Here is a 24,928-nt window from a genome sequence, read left to right as displayed (position 1 = left end):
TGTTTAACAAAGGGAACATGCCAAATTTATAATCTGTATAATCTTACCTCCCATACGCTCTATTACTGATCCCAGAACTAGACCAGCGCAGGTTTCCATGACTATCACTTTACTGCCGGCATGAATATTTCCCAATGTGAGCATCTGGGCCAATGTATCATAGCGAAGCTGACTGAGAAGGTAGAAGGAACCGGAGAAACGTACAATTATACATAAGGAAAGAAGAAATCCATCACATGAAGGAGCGCTGGGCTCGGAGGTAGTTTGCTGATAATGTACGGCTTATTCATTTTACAGGCCAGACTTGAGATTGTGTCAGATTAATGGAATTTTACTATATATTCTATGTAAATCTAGTAAACGGATACAAAGACAGCAGAATGAGTATAATGACCAGATAAACAGACCCTTACCAGATTTTTCCGGGTTCCCTTGCATAGTACATTACAGCAAGAATACGAGTGGAAGGCTTTAAGATTGTAATATTAGCTTCGTACCTGCAGAAGAGAAGTTACACGTTTCACTATAGGCATCATAGGAGGAATATGCAGATCTGTCTCCCAAGATGTAAATAGGGAGACGGTGCCTCTGTTATGCTGCCCTCTATAGGAAGCACCCTGAACATCAAGCCCGACTTTCCCAGAAGCTTTTACTGCATAATGTGGGATTTTTACCAAGTTAGTTTCTCAGCTACGGACGGTTGTTTCGGCCTGGTTGGACCTCGTCAGCACAGCGTAGCGAGAACTGACTTGGTAGAAGTGAGAGGCTGAGAGACCAGATTATGGGGATATTGTTCCTCCTTATGGAGAGACCACCTATTAGGTGTGTGGAGACTTATACAGCCATAGTCGCTCCACTGTAAAGGATCATGGGAGGAATATGCAAATCTGTCTCCCAAGATGGAGTCTCCCAGTAGAGCATAACAGAGGCACTGTCTCCCTATTTACATCTTGGGAGACAGATTTGCTTAGCTCTCCAAGATGGCGGGAACAACCTCTGTGCTTAATGGGTCCCCCAGCAAACTTTTGACTTGGGCCACCCATGGCATAGCACCCCCTTTCCTGGCCCCTCCACAGTATGATGCCACATGTATACAAACTATAATGTCCCAAAGTGGCTTCCAGACATTATAATGTCCCATATCGGCCCCTTCAGACAGTATAATGCCCCACCGTGGCACCTACACACAGTATTATGCCGCACAGTGGTCTCTGAAAAGACCCCAGAGTATAATGATAGCCATGTTTGTTGGGGTTCGTGGGCTTGCAGTCTCACTTACTGATCCCTGCTCCTGATCACAACCGATTCCGCTTGCACTTCTGCCCTCCAGGAGGCACCAGCGGCATGATATGGGACGCAAAAGGGGAAGCGGAAATGGCTGTAATCAGCAGCGAGGATCGGTAAGTAAAAAGGGCCCATTACCTGCTTGTTAAAAAAAAACAAAAAACATCAGGGCCTGTCGGGCCCCCTAAGGTCCCAGGCCCTGTGGCAGCTGCTACCCCAGTATTTACGCCACTGCTCCCTGCTGAGTTCCTTCGAAAATGATCTGCAAGTACTGAGAAGAACTGATGGAAGACAAAGGGCAAAGGTCGCACCATATATTGATGGGATTTACATTTCTATTTTCTTCATTCACTTCCTTTTCTTAATTGACAACAATAAACAATTAACCCTTCTACGTTTTAAAGCATTCTTGCAGCACATTTGTCAAAACTTTTGCAAAGTACTGAATATGGACAAAAAAAAAAAAAAAAAAAACGTATCCATTTGGGGTGGTCTTCCGCAACAAAATCTCCAAAAACTGACTCTCAAGGCCTCGCTTTCTACTGCAGACAGTCCCAAATTCATTTTCAAATTCCCTTGAGTGACCATACCTTTTTCAGAGGATCAGTGGTCGAGCATGTGCAGTGGTGTTCCAAAGTCTATGGGCCAACCGGCCAAGTACAGAGCGTGTGATTTGGAATGTGGCTGTACCTTTCATGCTGGACCACCACCCCATTATAATTTTTCTTTCCTGACAGTTGTTACAAGGTCTTGTTACATTGTATAATACATGGTTACAATATATCCTACCACTGTATATATAACTGTCTATAACTACTTGCAGTTTTATTTAGTACAGCTATCTAACACCCTGGTCATGTCTGCAGCACAGGCAATTCTGGCCTCAGCAGGACTGTGTCAGGTCAGTGTCCTGATCCAAGGATCATTGTGTAGCTGATGCAGCACGGGGGGGGGGGGGGAGGATGGGGGGGAGAGATGGTCAGAGAAATAATCTATAGGGTCAGGAAAGGAGAAGCTAGCTGCACACGGATGAATATACATGCATCTGAACTTCTCATCTGCGAAACTAAGCGGGATCAATAGTAAAACAGCAGTGCAGGTCCAAAATCTTACTGTGTAATATGATACAAGACAGCAGGGATCAGAAAGAAAATGGTCTTCTCGGGGAGGGGAACAAAAAAAAAAAAAAAATCAACAACCACCTAACAAACCAAACTGTATCCAGAAGAGTATATAAGTAATTGAAGTTTACAGATTATAGAATTTACCCCAGACTACCTACATTTAGGCTGAGGTCCCTCGTTGCATAAAAGCAGCTTTTTTTTGTTGCAGATTATGCTGCGTTTTTGGGGGTTTTTTTGAGCCAAAGCCAAGAATGGTTCCAAAAGGCATAAGAAATATATAGGAAATTCTTATACTTATCCCTTCTGCTCAGTCTGCTCCTGGCACAAAATCATTGAAACTGATGATCTGTCTTTAGAATTATTAAATATCTAATCATCAAAATAACGGATGACCTGACCTTAGGATTGGTCAGCATTTAAAGAGGTTTATATTCACAGAGTTTATATTCACTTAACTGCTCCGACGAACTGTTGATGATGGATCTGTCCCGAACCCCTGGGTCATGTGATCAGAAGAAAGGCTCCGACTCTCAGGTTGTTGTGACCCCTCTGTCTCACAATCTCATAGTCAGTCAGAGCCCACAGGACAGGTAATTGCCTGTGAGATCAGGGAAGGAGAAAGTGCGACACAGAGGAGAGAGCGAGACGAGGGTCTGAGCACTGCTTCTGATCACATGACCCAGGGTTCAGGACAAGGCTGGAACCACTAGGCCCATAACCAAGAGCCTGCTGGTTCAGGTAGGTGAAACTAGGCAACCCCTTTAATGATTGGCAGAGGTGCAACACCCCCTCCCCAAGCAAATCAGCCTTTAGAAGACGCAGCAGCATTTGGGCAAGCGCTGCCGCCTCGTCACTACTTATCAAGTACAGCGCCAAACATTATATAACAGCAGTGCTTGGTATCACAGGTCAGCTCACTCACTTGAATAGGACCGAGTTGTGACCAGACCATGTGACCAATGAATGTGACATCACATGGTCAGCAATTTAAAAAAGTTCTGGAAAACACCCAAACAGGGCACTCTTATTACAGATATAAACTGGTGCCCAAAGAACTTACTTTTTCTTCTTTTTCTTTATATACTTTTCTTGCGCAAATTCTGTCTTGTCACGGAAAGTTGTGCTGTTCTCAATAAGCTGCTGGACAATTTCCTATAGGAAAAATTTTATATAAATAGCCGTGAAAAAAAATGTAAATAATAATTATTATATATATATATATATATATATATATATATATATATATATATATATATATATATATATATATACACACACACACACATATCCTGAATTTTGACCTGGGTTCACATATTATATTACATGGGTGCATGTATCAGACTGACAACGCACATGGTATAAATCAGTATAATATTGGATATAAAATGGGTATAACCAGTACTAAACAATAAAACTACTCAGAGGTCTACCATTAGGGTTGTGTGGTTATCAATGTATATTGCCGAAGGTCATTACTTACACACCATTTTTATCAAAAATTATTATTTCATCAGGAATGTTTGTTGGCGCCAGAACACATCAGCTCCCAAGTAATGAGAATAGAATACCGCTGACAGTACACAATGGAAGATCTCGTGTCGCTGTAGTAACACTTCACTTATGTCAGTGACTGACTGCTGGAAGTCACTGAGTCAATTAACCTTTTGTCTTTGTAAGGACATCGATTATTATCGTGAGACTTGACACTGGGACGCTTATACAGAACAAAAAGATTACACTAAGCATCCAAGAAGTGGCAGACAATAAGTGAAACACAGCAGAAGGGCGGCCATACACATTACACAAACTAGGCAAACCTGCCAACCTTCCAATGTGTATGTCTCTGTCCAACTTCTCCCAGAGCCAGAGGCTGGTTTAAAGAAAATAAAAAAGGGTCTATTCTCAAGACAGAGACCAAGAACAGAGGGGCTACGTCCCTTCTCCATCTCAGCTAAGCCAAGAAAGCAGGAAGGTAGTCAGTAGTAATAGAGGTTGTCAACCAAGCATTGGGCGGCAGTGCACGGTCAGCTTAAGACCCAAACCATTGGCCTATATGCATAAGGTTAATTATAATTATAAATGAGCAATAAATGAGATAAACGAGAAGGACACTACTGAGTTAGAGAGCGTGCAGAGAAGGGCGACCAGGACAAAAGGGGAAGACTAGAGGACAGAGATAGATTAACAAACTCGGGGTTATTCAGTTTAGAAAAAAGCCGTCTACGAGGAGATCTAATAATGTACAAATACATGAAGGGACAGCACAAAGAACCTTCTAATGATCTTTTTACACCTATTCCAGTGGCAGTGACAAGGAGACATCCTCTACACCTAAGACAGTGACCAGGGGACGTCCTCTACGCCTAGGCCAGTGACAAGGAGACATCCTCTACACCTAAGACAGTGACAAGGAGACATCATCAACACCTATGCCAGTGACAAGGAGACATCATCAACACCTATGCCAGTGACAAGGAGACATCCTCAACACCTAAGACAGTGACCAGGGGACGTCCTCTACACCTAGGCCAGTGACATGGAGACATCCTCTACACCTAGGCCAGTGACAAGGAGACATCCTCTACACCTAAGACAGTGACAAGGAGACATCATCAACACCTATGCCAGTGACAAGGAGACATCATCAACACCTATGCCAGTGACAAGGAGACATCCTCTACACCTAAGACAGTGACCAGGGGACGTCCTCTACACCTAGGCCAGTGACATGGAGACATCCTCTACACCTAGGCCAGTGACAAGGAGACATCCTCTACATCTAGGCCAGTGACAAGGAGACATCCTCTACACCTAGGCCAGTGACATGGAGACATCCTCTACACCTATGCCAGTGACAAGGAGACATCCTCTACACCTAGGACAGTGACAAGGGGACATCCTCTACACCTAGGCCAGTGACAAGGAGACATCCTCTACACCTAGGCCAGTGACAAGGAGACATCCTATACACCTAGGACAGTGACAAGGGGACATCCTCTACACCTAGGCCAGTGACAAGGAGACATCCTCTACACCTAGGCCAGTGACATGGAGACATCCTCTACACCTAGGCCAGTGACAAGGAGACATCCTCTACACCTAGGCCAGTGACAAGGAGACATCCTGTACACCTAGGCCAGTGACAAGGGGACATCCTCTACACCTAGGCCAGTGACATGGAGACATCCTCTACACCTAGGCCAGTGACATGGAGACATCCTCTACACCTATGCCAGTGACAAGGAGACATCCTATACACCTAGGCCAGTGACAAGGAGACATCCTCTACACCTAGACCAGTGACAAGGAGACATCCTATACACCTAGGACAGTGACAAGGGGACATCCTATACACCTAGGACAGTGACTAGGAGACATCCTCTACACCTAGGCCAGTGACAAGGAGACATCCTCTACACCTAGGCCAGTGACATGGAACATCCTCTACACCTATGCCAGTGACAAGGAGACATCCTCTACACCTAGGCCAGTGACAAGGAGACATCCTCTACACCTAGGCCAGTGACTAGGAGACATCCTCTACACCTAGGCCAGTGACAAGGAGACATCCTGTACACCTAGGCCAGTGACAAGGGGACATCCTCTACACCTAGACCAGTGACAAGGGGACATCCTCTACACCTAGGCCAGTGACAAGGGGACATCCTATACACCTAGGCCAGTGACAGTGACCAGGGGACATCCTCTACGCCTAGGCCAGTAACAAGGGGACATCCTATACACCTAGGCCAGTGACAAGGAGACATCCTCTACACCTATGCCAGTGACAAGGAGACATCCTCTACACGAGCCAGAGAGGCCCCCAAAGAGATCAAAACAAATCACAGAGTGCAGGAGTACAGTATAATCGAATAAACAAAAGCCGACCTAGTATACACACACAAATATAACAATCAGATTACAAAAAGTAATAAAGTATATCCTTTCAATGTATATAATAAGGATCAGCAATTAGATGATACATTTAACAGTACATACCTACAGATATTATTAAAGTATGATGACTCTATTCAGGGGAACTGCTCCTGCTACCGTCCCAGGGATAATGCTCAACTGCCTGACGCGCGTTTCGCCACCAACCGCAGCTTCATCAGGAGGCAAAGACTCTACACCTAGGCCAGTGACAAGGGGACATCCTCTACACCTATGCCAGTGACAAGGAGACATCCTCTACACCTAGGCCAGTGACAAGGAGACATCCTCTACACCTAGGCCAGTGACAAGGAGACATCCTCTACACCTAGGCCAGTGACAAGGGGAAATCCTCTACATCTAGGCCAGTGACAAGGGGAAATCCTCTACATCTAGGCCAGTGACAAGGGGAAATCCTTTACACCTAGACCAGTGACAAGGACACATCCTTTACACCTAGACCAGTGACAAGGAGACATCCTTTACACCTAGACCAGTGACAAGGAGACATCCTCTACACCTAGGCCAGTGACAAGGGGACATCCTCTACATCTAGGCCAGTGACAAGGGGACATCCTCTACATCTAGGCCAGCAACATGGGGTAATTGGTATCAGCCTCATGCGGTTTTTCGCCTCCCTCTGGATCAACACTGTAGGATTATAGGATGGGCTTGATGGACCAGTTTCTTCATCCAATCCCATCTACTATGTAATTATGATAAACATAGACACAACTGTGCATAACTTGAAATGAACAAATGTCCTACTGCAATAAGTAGAAGGAGTAGAGCGGGATCGCTCACGTGATCAAGGTGCATCAGCAGAGGAGATCGAGCGAGAAGACTTCTGCCGCCAGGCAATGTTATAAAGTTGTCAGAATTGACACAATGGAGGAGTAGCATTGACATTAGTAGGTAGAACAATCTACTGCTGTGGATAGACTGCATTAAGATTTTTTTTATCCAGATAACCCCTTTATGTACTAGTTCAGCGCACTATCTGGGTATCAGCCCATGCACATGAGTTTCACAGATCCATGTGTGGGCTGACAGTCCGTGCAGCAAACCTCAGGACAGGTCCTGTTCCTGTCCAGTTTTGTGGGCCGCGCTCGCTGGCACAATGAATGGGGCCGTGAAAGCACAGCCGATGCCATCCGTGTGGTGTTCAATCATGGCCAGCAGCTCGCACATGGTTGTGTGCATTCTGCCTAACTGTATGATATTGTAAGGTCAAAAATCCAGAAAGAAAATGGTTCTCTCTTTATATAAAGGAAAAAAAAAATACTTGCCATTAGTATTAAAACTCACTTCTACGAAAGGGTACGGAGACTGAGCCAGACTGGGCTCAATAAATTTACTATAATTCACACCAGAAACTTGGCATGAGTTAGACCTGAAATCCGTGCCAGTTCTTGACTGGCGTAGATTTCAATTCTGGTGCATGGGAGTTCGCCTGAATTATTCACAGGCCAGAATCTCTTAATAATTCAGGTGCATGTCGCTCCAGCCGAGGACATGATTAAGACTGGACAGGACGCCATCACACACTAAATTCCACCTACGGTCACTAACATTTTTCAGGGAAATTTCCTAATTCATTATCTGATCTATTCTCTGCTTACATTTCAGGTCTGATCTGGAGGTGTCACAGATTGTCAGATCATCAGACGCACACAGACACGCACATCCCTCTCTATCTCACACCACCTGCAATGGAATAAATTAAGATCATCTTTCGCTAAAAATAACACCGGCACAACCCAGATAAAAACGGAGAATCGTACTAATAAGACTAGGAACAAAGCACAGAGCATCATACACTGCTAAACACATAGAAACTGTGATATACACAGATAACAGAACACGGGTCTCCAAGCGGCGCTGACTAATGGGTCAATAGCGCTGGAGAGCATGACTCTGAGCAGAGAGGTTCCCCAGAAGAATTCAGCGTGAAGACAAGGATAATATTCTATAAGCAATGACTATCTATAGTATGGACTATGAAGAAGCATCAGGGAGAGGAAATTTTGGATCAGGATGTGCCTATGTGTGAATACAACCAATGTAGATATAATATCTATCTATCTATCTATCTATCTATCTATCTATCTATCTATCTATCTATATTATATACACACACACACACACACAAACACTATATATATGTACCACAGCAATAGAGTGTTCACTGAGGGATTCCGCTGACATATAATAGGTTTTGCAGGTTTTTATGCCCTGTATGTATGTATGTATGTATGTAAGTCATACTGAGATAATATAAGAGAATGGTAAAGCATGTCTGTAGAGCAGTCCTTCTGGGACTCGCAGGGACGTCATTCTGACTGATCTGTAAGAACAGATGACAGATGAGTTATCTTTGATCTCTATAGTTACACTGGGAGCGCAGACTTTCACTGACAGCCTATGTGGAGCAGATGGCACAAGGAAACCATGTGGTATACACTGCTTAAAGATTTCTGGACTGACATGTGCATCTACTAGAATGAAGGTTTGCAGGGGGTTCCCAGGATAATTAAAATACTAACTGGGATTGAGGATGAGAGATATTATTATTATTATTATTATTATTAATAATAATAATAAAAAAAGGTCACCTACCTACTCCCAGTCTCAGTGGTCATGTTAGGTATAGGTGAGGTCACTGCTGCTGTGTCACTGGTACCCAACATATGATTGCCACAGCAGTCACCTGAGCCCCTACACTTATGGCCTGAGCAAAACAGAAGTAATGAGGGACCTGATGTCCAAACCAAAGACCAGGGATGAGTATAATTTCATTCACCCCATCCTTGGCCCCCCATATAGCGTTCTGTTTATTCCATGTCCTCAGGCACCAGTGGTATTACATACCTCTAGAAAGCTGACTGTGCACTGAATTCACAGAACTGTCAGGTTTGACAGTACGCACCCGTGTGTCGGACATATTGGTGCCGTTAGTTTCGGCATGGATATCCCTTCCCTGACAGAATGGCAGGTATACTGCTAGCGTCATTGCTGCATGGTAAGGAATGCACCCCCTGACAGTACAAGACTACTGAATAGTACTATGGGGGCATTTCTTACTACCCAGTGATGACGCTCTTTTGTAAGACCAGCCCTTCTGATAGCCGAGGTACATGAGTGCCAAAACTAACAGCACTGATACCTGCTGCACAAGGGCGCACACTGTGAAAGCTGACAGTAAGCTCAATACACCACACTGTCAGCTTTCCAGTGGTATATAATACCGACGGTGACTGGGGACGTGAAAGGTCCTCTTTAACCACTTCCGGACCGCCCATAGACTATATACGTCCGGGAAGTGGTTGCCTTGTTCTGACAGGACGTACCTGTACGTCCAGTCAGAACACAGCAGCTGCACGGAGATCGTGTAGCTGCTGTCACTAGGAGCCGGCTGTAACGGCTGTAGGAGCCGGAGCTCCCAGAGAGATAGCAGGGAAGATTTATTCCCTTCCCTGCTATCTCGATCGCTGTGTATACAGCGCTCAATGAGCGCTGTATACACGGCTATGGACGCTGCCATAATTCAGCTGCCCTCTGACCTGGCGGACACGTGATCCGCCGGGAGCAGAGTCTTGCAAAAGCTGCTGGGTCCTACAGGACCCCAGATCAGCTCAGTAAGCTGTATATACAGCGTACAGGAGGCTGGATTTCTCCTGTATCTGGGGTTAAATGTACCAGCCCCAGTTATAGGAGAAATCAGCCTCAAGTACAAAAAAAAAAAAGTGATCAGATGTCCCCAAAGGTCTCTTATCACCTTATGGGGACACAATCTGGAAAAAAAATTAAAATAAAAATTATAATAAAAAAGTTTTAAAAAAATGTAAATAAAATAAAAAATAAATAAATAATACGCTAATAAAACGCCATTATTAAAGGTTATAGCCCCACCCCCGACGACACCATACAAAATAAAAATTACTGTAACGGAGAGGAAAAACTATATTATAAAGTTTTTCAGTGACACTTTGTGTTATTAAATAAAAAAAAATAATAAATTGAAAACCAGACACAATTTCCCTCCTATTTTGTTTATATTTTCCCGAATATAAAAAATGAAAACACATTTGAAAATAAAAATAACATAAAAATAAAGCCCTATGTGTCCCCGAAAAAAGACGCAAAAATTAGTTGACTGAGACATACGAGAAAAATTTTACAGACCTCAAAACCGCACATACAAAATAAACCTAAAATGTGTCTGGTCCTGGACCACAAATTGGCCCGATACTGAAGTGGTTAAATGAGATACATTGGTCACAAATCCTAACCATACGCCTATAACAACTTTTTGCACAGTACCAGAAGTCGCTTCAGTTCCACATCTACATAATACATGAGCTGACTATTTGCAGACATGGAGGAGTGTTACACACGTGTACTAACCTGGCCTTTAATGCCTTTTTCCTTCAGAGCCTCAATATCTTCACGAGTTAGCTTTTGGGATTTGCCATCGTCTACTATATTTCGGTTGTCAGCACCTGCTTCCTTAGGCTCTAAAGGGAAAAAGAAAATGAATTTTTAAAGCAGGAAAATGAGAAGCGCATTTATAATGTATGTACAGATTAGCTTCTAGCACCAAGTACTTATTCACAGAGAACGGCTGGAGAGTGTATAGACGTACTGAGGGTACGGACAAGACAAATCCATGATAAAAGCTGCACAGGATTTAAGCTAAAAGGAACAATCCGGTACTAGTCAAACCCACGCAAACCATATAGTACCATGTTTTATTAGAAAATACTCTGAAATCTTCTTTATTTTCCATTGTGTGAACATAGCCTAATGGTGAACATACACACCGTGCAGTTTGTGGATTGATTGAGAAAAGGATCTGGTTATGTAAGTGAATAGAGTCGGTTCACAATAACATTAGACCGGTAAACTCTTCATGTCCCAGCCTGATCTAGAAAGACTATCCATGGAAGTGGCTCAGGCTCCGGCCTTACCTGCTGATGCGACCACATTACTCTTTGTCTGTAGATTTCCGCCTCCAGTGATCTCAAACATCGTGCCATAATTTTTCCCAATGGCGTTATCCAAGTATATCCATTGTTTCTCAAAGATGACCTTTCTGTGGTAAAGAAGAAAATATATTCTTAGAAATGTACTCGATTTAGGATAACAGAACACAGTATATCAGCTTTTCTATCCAACGAGAAGAAAATAAACATTAAAGTGTCCCTCCAATTATAAAGTCACTTATAAATGAATAGTACAGGTGACTATAAGAAACTCTGTCATATATCTTATTAAAGGGAGAGTACCTGCTCCTCCAAGAATAATCGTCCGCTGCCACCGCGCTACAGTGAGAAACGTCATACCTTTCTTATCTATGTCACTTTAATAGCAATGCTAAATAAATGAATGAAATCTTTGGTGCACTGAGGGCGGTCTTTCAGCATCGGGAGCACTGGCTCTTCCTGGATGGGTGATGTCACAGCAGATGGCGGATCAACACTCACCTGGGAATGGTTCAGGCAGAAGATAGTAAGGGTCTGAGCATCAAGAGAGTTGAAGTCCCACCCACAGTGCACCAAATGCCTAATTTGCATTAGACTTTGAAGTTGTTTTTTTCCCCCCAAATCTACAAAAGCGACATACATAACAAAGGTATATTGTTCATCACTGTAATGTGCTCTATAACATGGATTCCATCCCTGCTTATCAGGCTGTTTTCCTCCCCCTTCTATCAGACTGTTATCACTAGTATCTATCTTTAGATTCACACCCACAGAAGTCAATGGAGAATGGAGGAGGCTGAACCAGTTAGTAGATAGTTAACATGGTTAAAAAAGAAGTTTATCCACCATGTAATAGATTTATTGCTTCATTCCTCATACACTGGTAGAACCTGATCTTGAAAATGTAGTGGTGTCAAAATAGCTCTCACTCATGTTCCTTCCTGCAGCCTCCTCCCCTCTCCATAGACTACTATGTATAAGCAACTCAGCCCAATAATTGTAAGCCTACTAACAAAGCTGAAAAAGGATCTGAAGAAGGAGGTACATTTTTTTGTAAAACGTGCGTAACTCTGAAACGCGTAATCATTAAAGCTATTTTGGTTCACATCATCATTGGATTTGTGGTTCTGAGGTGCACATCCCCTGGTCATACACTGGTATTCGCCTACACAACTCAGCCCGATAAGTGGAGAAGGAAACAGATTTCTTTAATAAGATATATGACAAACTTTCTTATATCCACCTATACTATTCATTTATGGAAAGTGGTTTTGGAATTGGAATGGCGCTTTTGCAGAAATAAAGTTGAAGGGATGATGTAATAGCAACCCAGACCTTTACTGCCAACTCTTTAACTATAGTGATGGGTCATGTACACTAAATGATAAATTCAGTCTGATCCTTCCCAGTGGATTTCTAGGTAGAGATCTGCCGGATCAAGTAAGTCCCTGCACACTCACCAGGCATGGTGTTGTATTTTTAGTAGTAAGTAAGCCTGGTATTACAGGTCACTAAAGTTTTGTCCCCTTAAAAATAATGGGACAGAGCTGGCACAGCTGCTATAATAAGGATGGAGCTGTACCTGGTAAACAATGCGGGGGTTGTGGTACTTGCTGCGGCTCCTTCAAATACCTGACTGACAGTGGTGTCAAGGTTTGGACCCCAAACAATGTAAGAGACCCTCGCTTTAAAGAGGGCCCTTCATGACCTCTTTAAACTCTTTGCACACTTTAATAGGCAATTTCTACAGCTTCAAACGCAAACTTAAGACGCATCTTTTCAGACAGGCCTATCACAATTTCTAACGTAAACCCTTAACCTTCCTCTGGCTCCGCTCCCACATTTCCCCACATGATATGATGTCATCTCAGGATAACTTTATCTGTCCAAGCTCCATCCACATGTTAAAGGACACGACTGTTGACGGCTCATAAAGTTCTATATTTGTGTAATGACAGTGACCTCTATTACAAAAGTGTCTGACCTCTGCATAAGCAACACCGCCCCTGCTACCTCTTGTGTCACCCCCTCTACCTCATAGATTGTTGGCTCTTGCGAGCAGGGCCCTCAGTCCCATTGTGTGAAATGACTTTCTTTGTAATGTATCTTTCTGTCTGTATTTGAACCTTACAAATTGTACAGCGCTGCGGAATATGTTGGCGCTATAGAAATAAAATTTATTATTATAGGCAACACTTCACTGAATCTGGTGCAGCTGAAATTGTTTCTCTACCACCCACCTTTCCAGAGCAATCAGTGCTGTTAGTTTTCGCACCCAACATATTAACTAGACTCTAGTGTCAGGTGGGATGTCCAAGGCTGTAGCAGATAACTTGGGACCGCCCATGTGACAGTAAGGAGCCTATTTAGCATATTGGGTGCTGAAACTAAAGCACCGATTGCTCCAAAACGGTGGTGGTGGCGGCTAGAGAAAATATTGCTCCAGAAACAATGGCGCAAGGAGTTGGTGAAAGGTCTTCTTAAAAATGACTGGATAAACCTTTGTGGGAATCTGAATATGAAGACACAAGAAGACAAAATGCGCTTTCCTCCATGACGGCAGCAAAGAAAATGTCATTAAATAGCTGGAAAATACAGAAAACCAGTGAATCAGCCTGAGACAATCTACGCAGAACTAATAATAGTGTCGGAGGTATCACTGCCGGGACACATGTCATCCTACTGAGCAGATGTCATCTGGAGGAGGTTTGTAGAAAATGCCTTTTCTCCTGGAGGATTAGGCAATGACATCAGGGCTCCAAAATAGTCATGCCTCCGGAGAAATCTGCTCAGATGAAGGAATATCCCCATAGCTTGGAGCTAGTTACATATCTAATCGTATAATATAATTTAGTCCAGAACTAAAAAATATCTTTTATAGGGGAAAGACCAATAAAATCCAACGCAAATAAAACTGCTGAAGAGATCAATGTCATTTACTCCTAAATCTATTTGTAGTCAGTGACAGGTTCACATGCTGCGCAGGAAAAACTGCACGGAAGAATCCTGCAAAATGTGAACCAGCCTTCTGGTGTGATAGATTCATTAAAGGGGATTTCTAGGGCCATGATACTTATAGGATAGACCATCAATATTATAATGGTAAAGTCCAACACCCAAGATCCCTACCAATCAGCTGGGTGAGCTCCACTACCTCTTCTCAGGCCAGTGGTCACATGATCATGCTGCAGCTCAGTCCTCAAATGAATGGGACTGAGCTGTAATACCAAGCACAGCCAGTACACAATGTACAGCACTGGGCTTCGTAAGCAGTGAAGAGGCCACAGAACTTCTCCAAATGCCTCGACCTGCAGGTGTTCCAGGTGTCGGACCCCCACTGATCTTATATTGACCACCTATCCTAAGGTGGTCAATATCACAGTACAAGAAAACCACTTTACGTTAAAGGAGTCGTCCAAGATATTTAAAGGAATTCTACCATTAAAACACTTTTTTTTCTTGTTGAAACGTAGGAATAGCCTTAAGAAAGGCTATTCTTCTCCTACCTTTAGATGTCTTCTCCGCACCGCCATTCGGTTGAAATTCCGGTCTTTGTCGGTATGCAAATGAGTTCTCGTCCCCAATGCTGCAAGAGAACTCTCCAGCGCCGCCTCCTTCTTCTTCAGGAATGGGTCTTCTTCTGGCGCAGCCAGTGAAACTTGTAGGCCTCGGGCAGAGCTGACTATGCATAACCGCGGTCACAATAAAAATGGCTGTTTACTTACCGTGTAAGCGGCCATTTTCTTGTGGCCTGTGAGCATGCACAGTCGGCTCTGCCTAAAAGTTTCACCGCCTGCGCCGGAAGAAGACCCATTCCTGAAGAAGATGGAGGCAACGCTGGAGAGTTCTCTCGCAGCATTGGGGACGACCCCAGTGCTGCGAAAGAACTCATTTGCATACCGACGAAAACCGGGATTTCTACGAAAAGGCGGCGCGGAGAAGACATCTAAAGGTAGGAGAAGAATAGCCTTTCTTAAGGCTATTCCTACGTGTCAATAAAAAAAAAAAAAGTGTTTTAATGGTAGAATCCCTTTAAGTTAAGAGCAGGGAATCTGATAAAATAAAAAGCATCCTTTTCAGTGCACTGAAAAAAGAAGTGTCTGTCACTACCTGAAACATATATAAAAAAAAATTTGAGACTCTCTCAAATTCTGCCGTGTGACCTTTCCCTAGGACTAGAGAATGACATCATAATTTAAAAACACAGCAATTTACCCGTTATGTGCTCTATTGGCCCTTGTGGTCCCCACATTGATATCTGCAAGTAAGGCATGTATCCCCTTCAGCAAATAAATGAAGACCACCAGGGAACACCAAAGCGGTGGTGGGGGATTTAAGGGATTAATATTATGTTCTGCTTTACTTCATCTTGCCATGTTTTCTATGTAATGAAATCCTCACGCTTGACTAACCCCATATATACATCTTGATAGATAGATGATAGATAGATAGATAGATATGATATAGATGATAGATATAGACAGAGATAGATAGATATGATATAGATGATAGATAGAGATAGACAGATAGATATGATATAGATAGATAGATAGATAGATAGATAGATATGATATAGTTAGATATGATATAGATAGATATGATATAGATGATAGATAAATAGATAGGAGATAGATTAGATAGATAGATAGATAGATAGATAGATAGATAGATAGATAGATAGATAGATATGATATAGATGATAGATATAGACAGAGATAGATAGATATGATATAGATAGACATGATATAGATAGATATGATATAGTTAGATATGATATAGATGATAGATAAATAGATAGGAGATAGATTAGATAGATAGATAGATAGATAGATAGATAGATAGATAGATAGATAGATAGATAGATAGATAGATAGATAGGCTAACCACTTGTACAGTGTATAGTGGACAAAAGACGGCCTCAAATTCCAACATGTAAATATACCCTTAGGGCCAGTTTACAAGGCAGAATCTACCAATGATTTTGAGGTGGATTCCAACACAAGTTTAGGGCTAGCCTACCAAATGGCACAAAATCATCATCATCAGTTTCACCTGCAGCCATAGGCGCTCGTCTTATGGCATCCTTATATATTATTTTTTTAATACTCCTTTAACTGTAGGATTTATTTGGCTCCTCTGTTGGTTCAGACCCATTACCCAGCGCCATGCCAGAAGATATAGGTTATATCTCTTTCTAACTATATAGTGGTTTGCAGACAAACTATATCATTCTAAGAATGAATGGGTTATCCTACAGAATAGAGCTTTGTGGTGGTCCGACAACTTCGACACTCGCTAATCAGGTGAATGGGGGAATTTTGTCCTCATTCTAAGTGGCACAGTGGTTGGGTAACACACACACCTCCATTCATTTTAATAAGAATGCTAGATAATGGGAATGCCAGATTACAGTGCTTGGTTATCACTGGTACACCCAATGACTGGAGCGGCGTCCATGCTGCCCAACCACCGCTCCATTCAGAACAGGGACAAGTCTAGTGGTCAGACGCTCAAATCTGAAAGTTATTCTCTGTCCTATGGACAGGGCGTAATTTAAATAAAATGCAGGGAATGTTCTAAAATAAAGAGTATGATTCTCCTGCTAAGGCTCCATGCACATGACTGTTGTGCTAGCAGTATTTTTAAAGAATAGAACATCGACCCATGGGTCCGTGTAGAGGGCCAAGGGCAAAACTTAGGACAGCTCCTATACCTGTCCATTTTGAGGCCTGTGCTCATTGACTAAATGAACGGGTCTGTGCAGAGCACAGAAAGCACATGGGTATCATCCATGTGTCGCCATACTGACTTCACAGTGGCGAGGGCTTCCGCCTCAAGAAGACATCGGCGCAGCAAGACTGGACCGCACTAGGAGGACACCAGAAAATCCACATATTTGTATGGATGTCGCTTAAATGCATGCCAGTGCTGATGTTTCAGTGATCACTTTGGAGAAGGCGATTATGACCCAAATCAAAAAATCATGATTAACTGAACATTTTATTTTAGGATACTCCTCTTTTTACAGGTATGCCCACTACATATATACAGTGGGGCAAAAAAGTATTTAGTCAGTCACCAATAGTGCAAGTTCCACCACTTAAAAAGATGAGGCGTCTGTAATTTACATCATAGGTAGACCTCAACTATGAGAGACAAAATGAGAAAACAAATCCAGAAAATCACATTGTCTGATTTTGTAAGAATTTATTTGCAAATTATGGTGGAAAATAAGTATTTGGTCACCTACAAACAATCAAGATTTCTGGCTCTCACAGACCTGTAACTTCTTCTTTAAGAGTCTCCTCTTTCCTCCACTCATTACCTGTAGTAATGGCACCTGTTTAAACTTGTTATCAGTATAAAAAGACACCTGTGCACACCCTCAAACAGTCAGACTCCAAACTCCACTATGGTGAAGACCAAAGAGCTGTCAAAGGACACCAGAAACAAAATTGTAGCCCTGCACCAGGCTGGGAAGACTGAATCTGCAATAGGCAACCAGCTTGGATTGAAGAAATCAACTGTGGGAGCAATAATTAGAAAATGGAAGACATACAAGACCACTGACAATCTCCCTCGATCTGAGGCTCCACGCAAAATCTCACCCCGTGGGATCAAAATGATCACAAGAACGGTGAGCAAAAATCCCAGAACCACGCAGGGGGACCTAGTGAATGAACTGCAGAGAGTTGGGACCAATGTAACAAAGGTCAAACCTTGACCATCGGGGTACAGAAGACGGAATGATGCAAAGAAACAGGCAGCGACGATCGTTTTGTGCTTAGTGCACTTAGCACGAAACGGTCGTCGCTGCCTGTTTCTTTGCATCATTCAGTCTTCTGTACCCCGATGGTCAAGGTTTGACCTTTTTTTTTTAAAGAGGATGAAATAAAAACGAATGTTTTATGTATCCCGTGGTGGGTGAGTGCCCTGTTTTCTACATTTCACATATGTCACTGCCTGTCTAGGGTTTTTTCACAGTGAGCACCACCCTGGGATTTTATTTATTCCATGGTTTTTTGGCTGTTACAGCCGGAAGATTTGCCAATACTGACACAAGATTGTGAATACGAGCGTTGTCGCAGTAGTGCCGCTGACTACTTTGTTCTTTCCAATGTAACAAAGCCTACCATCAGTAACACACTACGCCGCCAAGGACTCAGATCCTGCAGTGCCAGACATGTCCCACTGCTTAAGCCAGTACATGTCCGGGCCCGTCTGCAGTTTGCTAGAGAGCATTTGGATGATCCAGAAGAGTATTGGGAGAATGTCCTATGGTCTGATGAAACCAAACTGGAACTGTTTGGTAGAAACACAACTTTTTGTGTTTGGAGGAAAAAGAATACTGAGTTGCATCCATCAAACACCATACCTACTGTAAAGCATGGGGGTGGAAACATCATGCTTTGGGGCTGTTTCTCTGCAAAGGGGCCAGGACGACTGATCCGGGTACAAGAAAGAATGAATGGGGCCATGTATCGTGAGATTTTGAGTGCAAACCTCCTTCCATCAGCAAGGGCATTGAAGATGAAACGTGGCTGGGTCTTTCAACATGACAATGATCCAAAGCACACCGCCAGGGCAATGAAGGAGTGGCTTTGTAAGAAGCATTTCAAGGTCCTGGAGTAGCCTAGCCAGTCTCCAGATCTCAACCCTATAGAAAACCTTTGGAGGGAGTTGAAAGTCCGTGTTGCCAAGCGACAGCCCCAAAACATCACTGTTCTAGAGGAGATCTGCATGGAGGAATGGGCCAACATACCAACAACAGTGTGTGCCAACCTTGTGAAGACTTACAGAAAACGTTTGACCTCTGTCATTGCCAACAAAGGATATATAACAAAGTATTGAGATGAAATTTTGTTACTGACCAAATACTTATTTTCCACCATAATTTGCAAATAAATTCTTACAAAATCAGACAATGTGATTTTCTGGATTTGTTTTCTCATTTTGTCTCTCATAGTTGAGGTCTACCTATGATGTAAATTACAGACGCCTTTCATCTTTTTAAGTGGTGGAACTTGCACTATTGGTGACTGACTAAATACTTTTTTGCCCCACTGTCTATATATTTTATATATACAATGTCGGTTTTTTTTCACATATCGGCAATCCTATTTGGACAGCGTACAGGTAGTGACAAGAAGCCAGTGGCAGTGTGAGTTAGGATGGCATGGAGGAAAAATAACAGAAATAATCAATGTTAGCGATTATTTTTCGATTAATTGTCCAGCCTTACTGTGGCCGTTACTCATTTTTCTGCAGTGATGATGTGGCTCTCATTATGGCAGACATGTCTCAGAAGTGATGCTATCCTGTACAGCACAAGACATATAGGTGTAGGGCACATCATTGCTGCAGAAACAGTAAAGCTGGGTCCAAGTCTGCAAAAGAAACCTCTACAAACTTTCTGTTTAAAGCGCTGCAGAAAGACCTACGAAGCGGTTTTTCTTGTAGCGTTCTTTTCCTGCATGCCGCCAGGTGGGGCCTTAATCTAAAGAGGTTTCCGGGATAATTTTTTTAAAATTGGGTTGGGGAGGTCAAAAAAATAACTCACACACTCACCTGTCCCCAATGCTCTGTTTTCCTCCTAGTGCGGTCCAAACTTGCTGTGCCAATGTTTTCTTGCAGTGGAAGTCCTCGCTGATTGCGACGTCCCTGGTTCTGAGTGGCTTCAGTGGTCACGTGAGGCAGGGACATCCACCGGAAGAAACCATTGCAGCAGCAGGACCAGGCCGTGCTGGGATCACTGGGGCACCAGGTAGAGGACAGTATGTTTTGTTTTTTTTTCCACCTCCTCCAGCCAAATTTTAAAATAAGATTTCCCCTGGACATCACCTTTAATGATGGATAATACTGATGAGTGTGCGCTTGTTCTCGCTATCACATGACCACAGACCATATTGGATATACACGATAAATGACAGCAATCAGAGATCTAGAACACCAGGAGGGATTGATGCAGAAAGTAGATTATATTGGAAAGTTGTAGAACTTTTTCATGAATAAACAATAACATTTATTGGCCATAACTGGACAAGCCCTGTCACAAACATGCCCGGTGGTTAAAGGATTAGCAGGTGAGCAATAAGAAGATTATGGAGGGTCGTAGGGGTTAACACATGGCAAGCAGTCACGATTGTTATGGCACTAGTGTGAACACGTCAGTATCAGTCACTCACTTCCTCCTCTGCACTTGCACCGCTTTGAAGACGTCTTCCCTCTTGAGCACCACGTAGTCCCCCTCACCAATGAACTGCCCGCAGCCTGGCACCGGCTCCGCCATCCCTCCTTCACACAGCAGCGATCAGCCTGCAGACCCACGTGCGGCACACACACACTACTTCCGGGGTCTCCCGGACCAGACCAGAGGAATGGATGGCGGAGCACATCGAGCGCACGTCCTTAGGATCGCCGATGTGATCGATCGCCAAATCCTCACGTTATTCATAATAGAACCCAGAAATGACACAGGGGCTGATACATGACGTCACATAGCGGGGGGGGCAAAGAAATGTGGAGTAAGGGGAGGCCGCGTTACTATGGTGACCAGGACAGCTCCCGGAAGTGACGTAACGTGGGCGCTAAACTAGAACTGGAGAAGCTGGTAGGTAACAGTGTGCGGTGCCCGTGTGTGTGAGCGGTGGTGCCCCCTCCTCTGTGTGCTCGGTCACTGCCACCCGCCATGGTCCGGGAGCGCCGCCTCACTGACACCCTTAGGCCGTGTTCAGGTTCAGCTCTGAATCAAAGTAACACGTTGTTAGGAATTATAAAACACCAAACCATTGATGGCACCTGCCATGTTCTTGTCCGCAGGTCTCCTATTACCCTGTGGAATGGCAACAAGTGTTTGCAATGCAGAGGGTGACACTCACAGCACAATCTGCATGTAATACGTGTGTGTGTGAATGTGGGCTTATATGGGCTGGGGCTGACACTAGAATGGGGTTTCTGGGACTTATATATTGATGATGTATTCTTTGGATTGCTCATCAGTAAGTGGGGGGGGGGGGGTCTGACACCTGTACACCCCAGAGATCAGCTGGATGAAGAGACTGGGGGCATCAAGATTTAAAGAGGACCTTTCACCATTTGGGGCACATGCAGTTTTATACACCACTAGAAAGCTGACAGTGTGCTGAATTCAGCGCGATATCGGCTTTCCTTTTCTGTGCCCCCGGTGAAGAGCTATCGGTGCCGTAGCTCATCAGTGTTAGAAGCAGCGTCTATAGCACTGTACTGTGAGAGGGGGCGTTGCTTACCGTACAACGCTGAGTGGTGAGCAACATCCCCCCCAGTACTTGTCTATGGACGAGCACTATCGGGGGGGGGGGGGGGGGCGTTCCTCCCCGCTCTCACAGTACAGCGCTATAGACGCTGCTGTGAGGAAAGACGTTCCTGAATGACTGTCAGAAACGCCCTTCTAACAATAAAGAGCTACGGTACCGGCACCGATAGCTCTTCACCAGGGGCACAGAACGGGAAAGCTGATAGTGAGCTGAATTCAATGCACTGTCTGCTTTCTAGCGGTATATAAAACCACATGTGCCCCAGATGGTGAAGCGTCCTCTTTAAAGAGGACCTTCATTATCCTCGCTGATTGGCAGTATTATGGTATATGTTGGTAGAAAGCTAACAGTGTGACAAATTCAGCATGCAGTCATCTTTGCCAGTATGCAACAGAGTGCCGGAGATATTGTTGCCGTTCGTTTCAGCACTGATGTCAATCCACCGTCAGAAGGGTGGGAGATTCGTTGTGCGCCCCTCCCTCCGTCCCCCCAACAATACTCTTGTCTATGGAAGAATACTGTTGGGAGCCTTCCTCACAACGCAGTGATGATGCTGGGAAATATCTAGGAAGTTCTTATACTTCTGCTCAGTACACTCTTGACTTTGGCTCAAAAAAAACGCAATAAAATCTGCAACAAAAAAACCCAGTTTTTTTTAATCCTATGCAAATAAGCTAACAAAGTGCATCGGGAAAGTGTTCTGGGGCAGCTGAGCCTTAAAGCAAGATCTTCCTCTCATTCAATACCACTCCCAGCAATACTTAGGGTAAGTTCTCACAGGGTTTTTTGGACTGGATTTTGACATGGAAACTGCCTCAGAATGCGGTCAAAAAACGGCTAGCCACAACTGGATGCCGGTGCCGTGTACCGGCAACCAGTCGCGGCAATCCACTCCGAATTATGTCCATTGAGTCGAGAGGGAGTGTCATGCTGTGGCAAGATAGGGCAGCTCCCATTGAAGTTGATGGGATGTGTTTTTTGGAGCCGTATTCTGAGGCGGATTCCACGTCAAAATCCGGACCAAAATACCCTGTGTGAACTTACCCTAACAGTATTGGAGCTTTCCTTCTGTCTTTCTGAGCAAGGGGCAGATCTTGAGAGCCATGATGCGTAGCCGCCCCAGAACACCCCCCCCCCGATGCTCTCGTATAGCTCATTTGCATAGGAATAAAAAGCAGTGTTTTGCAAAAATTAAGTGGCCATTCTACAAACAAATGATAGCACTGAGCTCACGGCTCTGAGCACTATAAGGTACTGAGGCTGGTCTAACACAAGGTTTTGGTGCTGATAGACTCTCTTTAGGCTAAAGCCCCACGGGCTGAAATCGCAGCGCTAAAGCCCTGCGGAAAGAACCGCTGCGTGATAGCATTGCAGTTCTTTCCACAGTGCTTTGAAGAGAAAGTTTGCTGAGCTTTCCTCTGCGGACTTTCTCTTCCCATTATATCTACGGGAAAGCCGCCGGCGTTTCCGTAGATATAATTGACATGCTGCGATTTGCAAAGCCGCAATGGCTTTGCAAATCGCAGCGTGTCCACACTGCGTTTTTTCCGCAAAGTGGGCATGGGATTTGCATGAATCCCATCCCCTTTGCTTGCACTGTAAAACGCCGCGACACAAAAACGTAAGCCTGATGGACTTCATAACTTACAAGATGTAATGCAGCTGCCTTTACTTTTATTAGGCTGAGGCCCCACGTGGTGTCCTGCAGTGAAAAAGCACTATTGGAAAAACCGCATCAACACATCACAGTTCTTCATCCAGCGCTTTACACAGAAATTTTGCAGAGTTTTCCTCTGTAGACTTTCTGTTTCCATTAAACCTATAAGGAAACCGCCAACATTTCCATAGATTCAATTGACATGCTGTGATTTCCAAAACCGTGATGGTTTTAGAAATTTCAGCATTTACACTGTGTGTATTTCACTGCAAAGTGGGGATGGGATTCGCTAGAATCCCATCCACTTTGCTGTTACTGTAATACGCTGCGTTAACACCACGTGGGTCCCCCAACTTAAAAGATATTCTCATCTGAGCGTATCACATTGAAAGGAATAGGGAAAAAAGCAGTCCATTCATTTCAATGGGGAGTACACATATGCCGGCTCCCATAGAAATGAATGGGATCTGCTTTGTACGCACTCACTCTGAACGTGTTTTACGTTCAGAAAGAGTTTAGCGTATACTCCGTGTGAATGCAGCCTTAGTAGGATTTTTTGTGATGCTGGAATTTTATGCCATTTTTTCCATATCCATTGCCTATTGTTCCAAGGTTTTGTTCCGTGCATCATTTTTTTATGGTTCATACTCCCTAATGTTTTGATTGTAGCGCTGATTTGTTTGCACTTTTGCTATAATTAATTAATAATACTATATATTTTTTTTAAATTCTTTTTCTTTCTAAAAAATCAGCATTGTTTTGTGTGGGTCCAACAAAGTGTTATGGAATGAGTCAGAGTTGGAGAGGTGGATCAGGAGGATGGAGAGGCGGCGGTGGAGGAGGAAATTATTACTCAGGAGGATGGAGAGGCGGCGGTGGAAGAGGAAATAATTTCTCAGGAGGATGGAGAGGCCGCCCCTGGAAACAAAGAGGCAACGGAAGGGGTCAGGGTGGAAGCTGGAACAAAAGCCCTGCAACCTGTCCATCAAGTAAGTCACATCCCATTGAGACAACAAAGTTGCCTAAATTTTTACTTTGAGTTTAAAATTGAAAGCTATGTCCCTAAATAAGAAACACAACCGAGCGTGTAAGTAGCCATTCATTGACAAAACAAGTGATTGTACATCCTTGAACATAGTGTTTCTGTCTCCATGATGCGGTTGGGAGATATTGGAACACGTAAATGTGGCTGTTCTGCACTGTTTTGTAGCTCGCACATAGGTAGATGGGAATTACCAAAACAGTGTAGCACTCCTATGTACCTAGTTGAGAGTTATGGAAAAAGCAGAGAACAGCAGCATTCATCTGAGTCTGTAATTCCCAACTTTGCGGAAAGGAGAAGGAGCGTCTTATTCTTACCTTGGTCATATTTGGATGAGGTGGGAATATCCTTCTATCATCTGCCTCACAGAAAGGATCTTTATAAGGCTGTTTCTGTAACTTGTGAAGCTCGCTCTGCTACACTGTTTCTATAAATACTATTTACCTCTTGGGGATTTATGGAAACAGCATCGATCAGCCCTATTTGGTCGTCACCATAACACCTTGAGAGAAGTGACTACATATTCTATCTCTACCATGTTTGGCCTAGATGGGAATACCCCTTTAAAGGGATTCTTTTTATTAAAAAGCATGTTTTAAACTAAATAAGCC

General features: G+C 43.7%; 2 protein-coding genes across 2 annotated transcripts in view; one reads left to right on the top strand and one right to left on the bottom strand.

Annotated features, from left to right (window-relative positions):
• Nucleotides 1–20,672, bottom strand: part of TRMT6 (tRNA methyltransferase 6 non-catalytic subunit) — a 34,369-nt gene extending 13,697 nt beyond the window's left edge. The window contains exons 1-6 of the mRNA XM_075267426.1: nt 20,512–20,672; nt 11,312–11,436; nt 10,749–10,858; nt 3,469–3,560; nt 414–497; nt 48–172 (exon numbers count right to left, since the gene is read on the bottom strand). Coding sequence (XP_075123527.1) covers nt 48–172; nt 414–497; nt 3,469–3,560; nt 10,749–10,858; nt 11,312–11,436; nt 20,512–20,615 — 640 coding nt within the window. The 5' untranslated portion in view covers nt 20,616–20,672. The remainder of the gene's footprint in view (nt 1–47; nt 173–413; nt 498–3,468; nt 3,561–10,748; nt 10,859–11,311; nt 11,437–20,511) is intronic.
• A 3,365-nt stretch (nt 20,673–24,037) lies between these two features.
• Nucleotides 24,038–24,928, top strand: part of MCM8 (minichromosome maintenance 8 homologous recombination repair factor) — a 35,342-nt gene continuing 34,451 nt past the window's right edge. Inside the window, exon 1 of the mRNA XM_075267457.1 lies at nt 24,038–24,264. Coding sequence (XP_075123558.1) covers nt 24,063–24,264 — 202 coding nt within the window. The 5' untranslated portion in view covers nt 24,038–24,062. The remainder of the gene's footprint in view (nt 24,265–24,928) is intronic.

This window comes from Leptodactylus fuscus, chromosome 3 (genome assembly GCF_031893055.1).
Source record: "Leptodactylus fuscus isolate aLepFus1 chromosome 3, aLepFus1.hap2, whole genome shotgun sequence".
NCBI classification, from domain to species: domain Eukaryota; kingdom Metazoa; phylum Chordata; class Amphibia; order Anura; family Leptodactylidae; genus Leptodactylus; species Leptodactylus fuscus.
The sequence above is the reverse complement of the archived record's forward strand: the minus strand, read 5'-3'. Positions and strand labels throughout refer to the sequence as shown.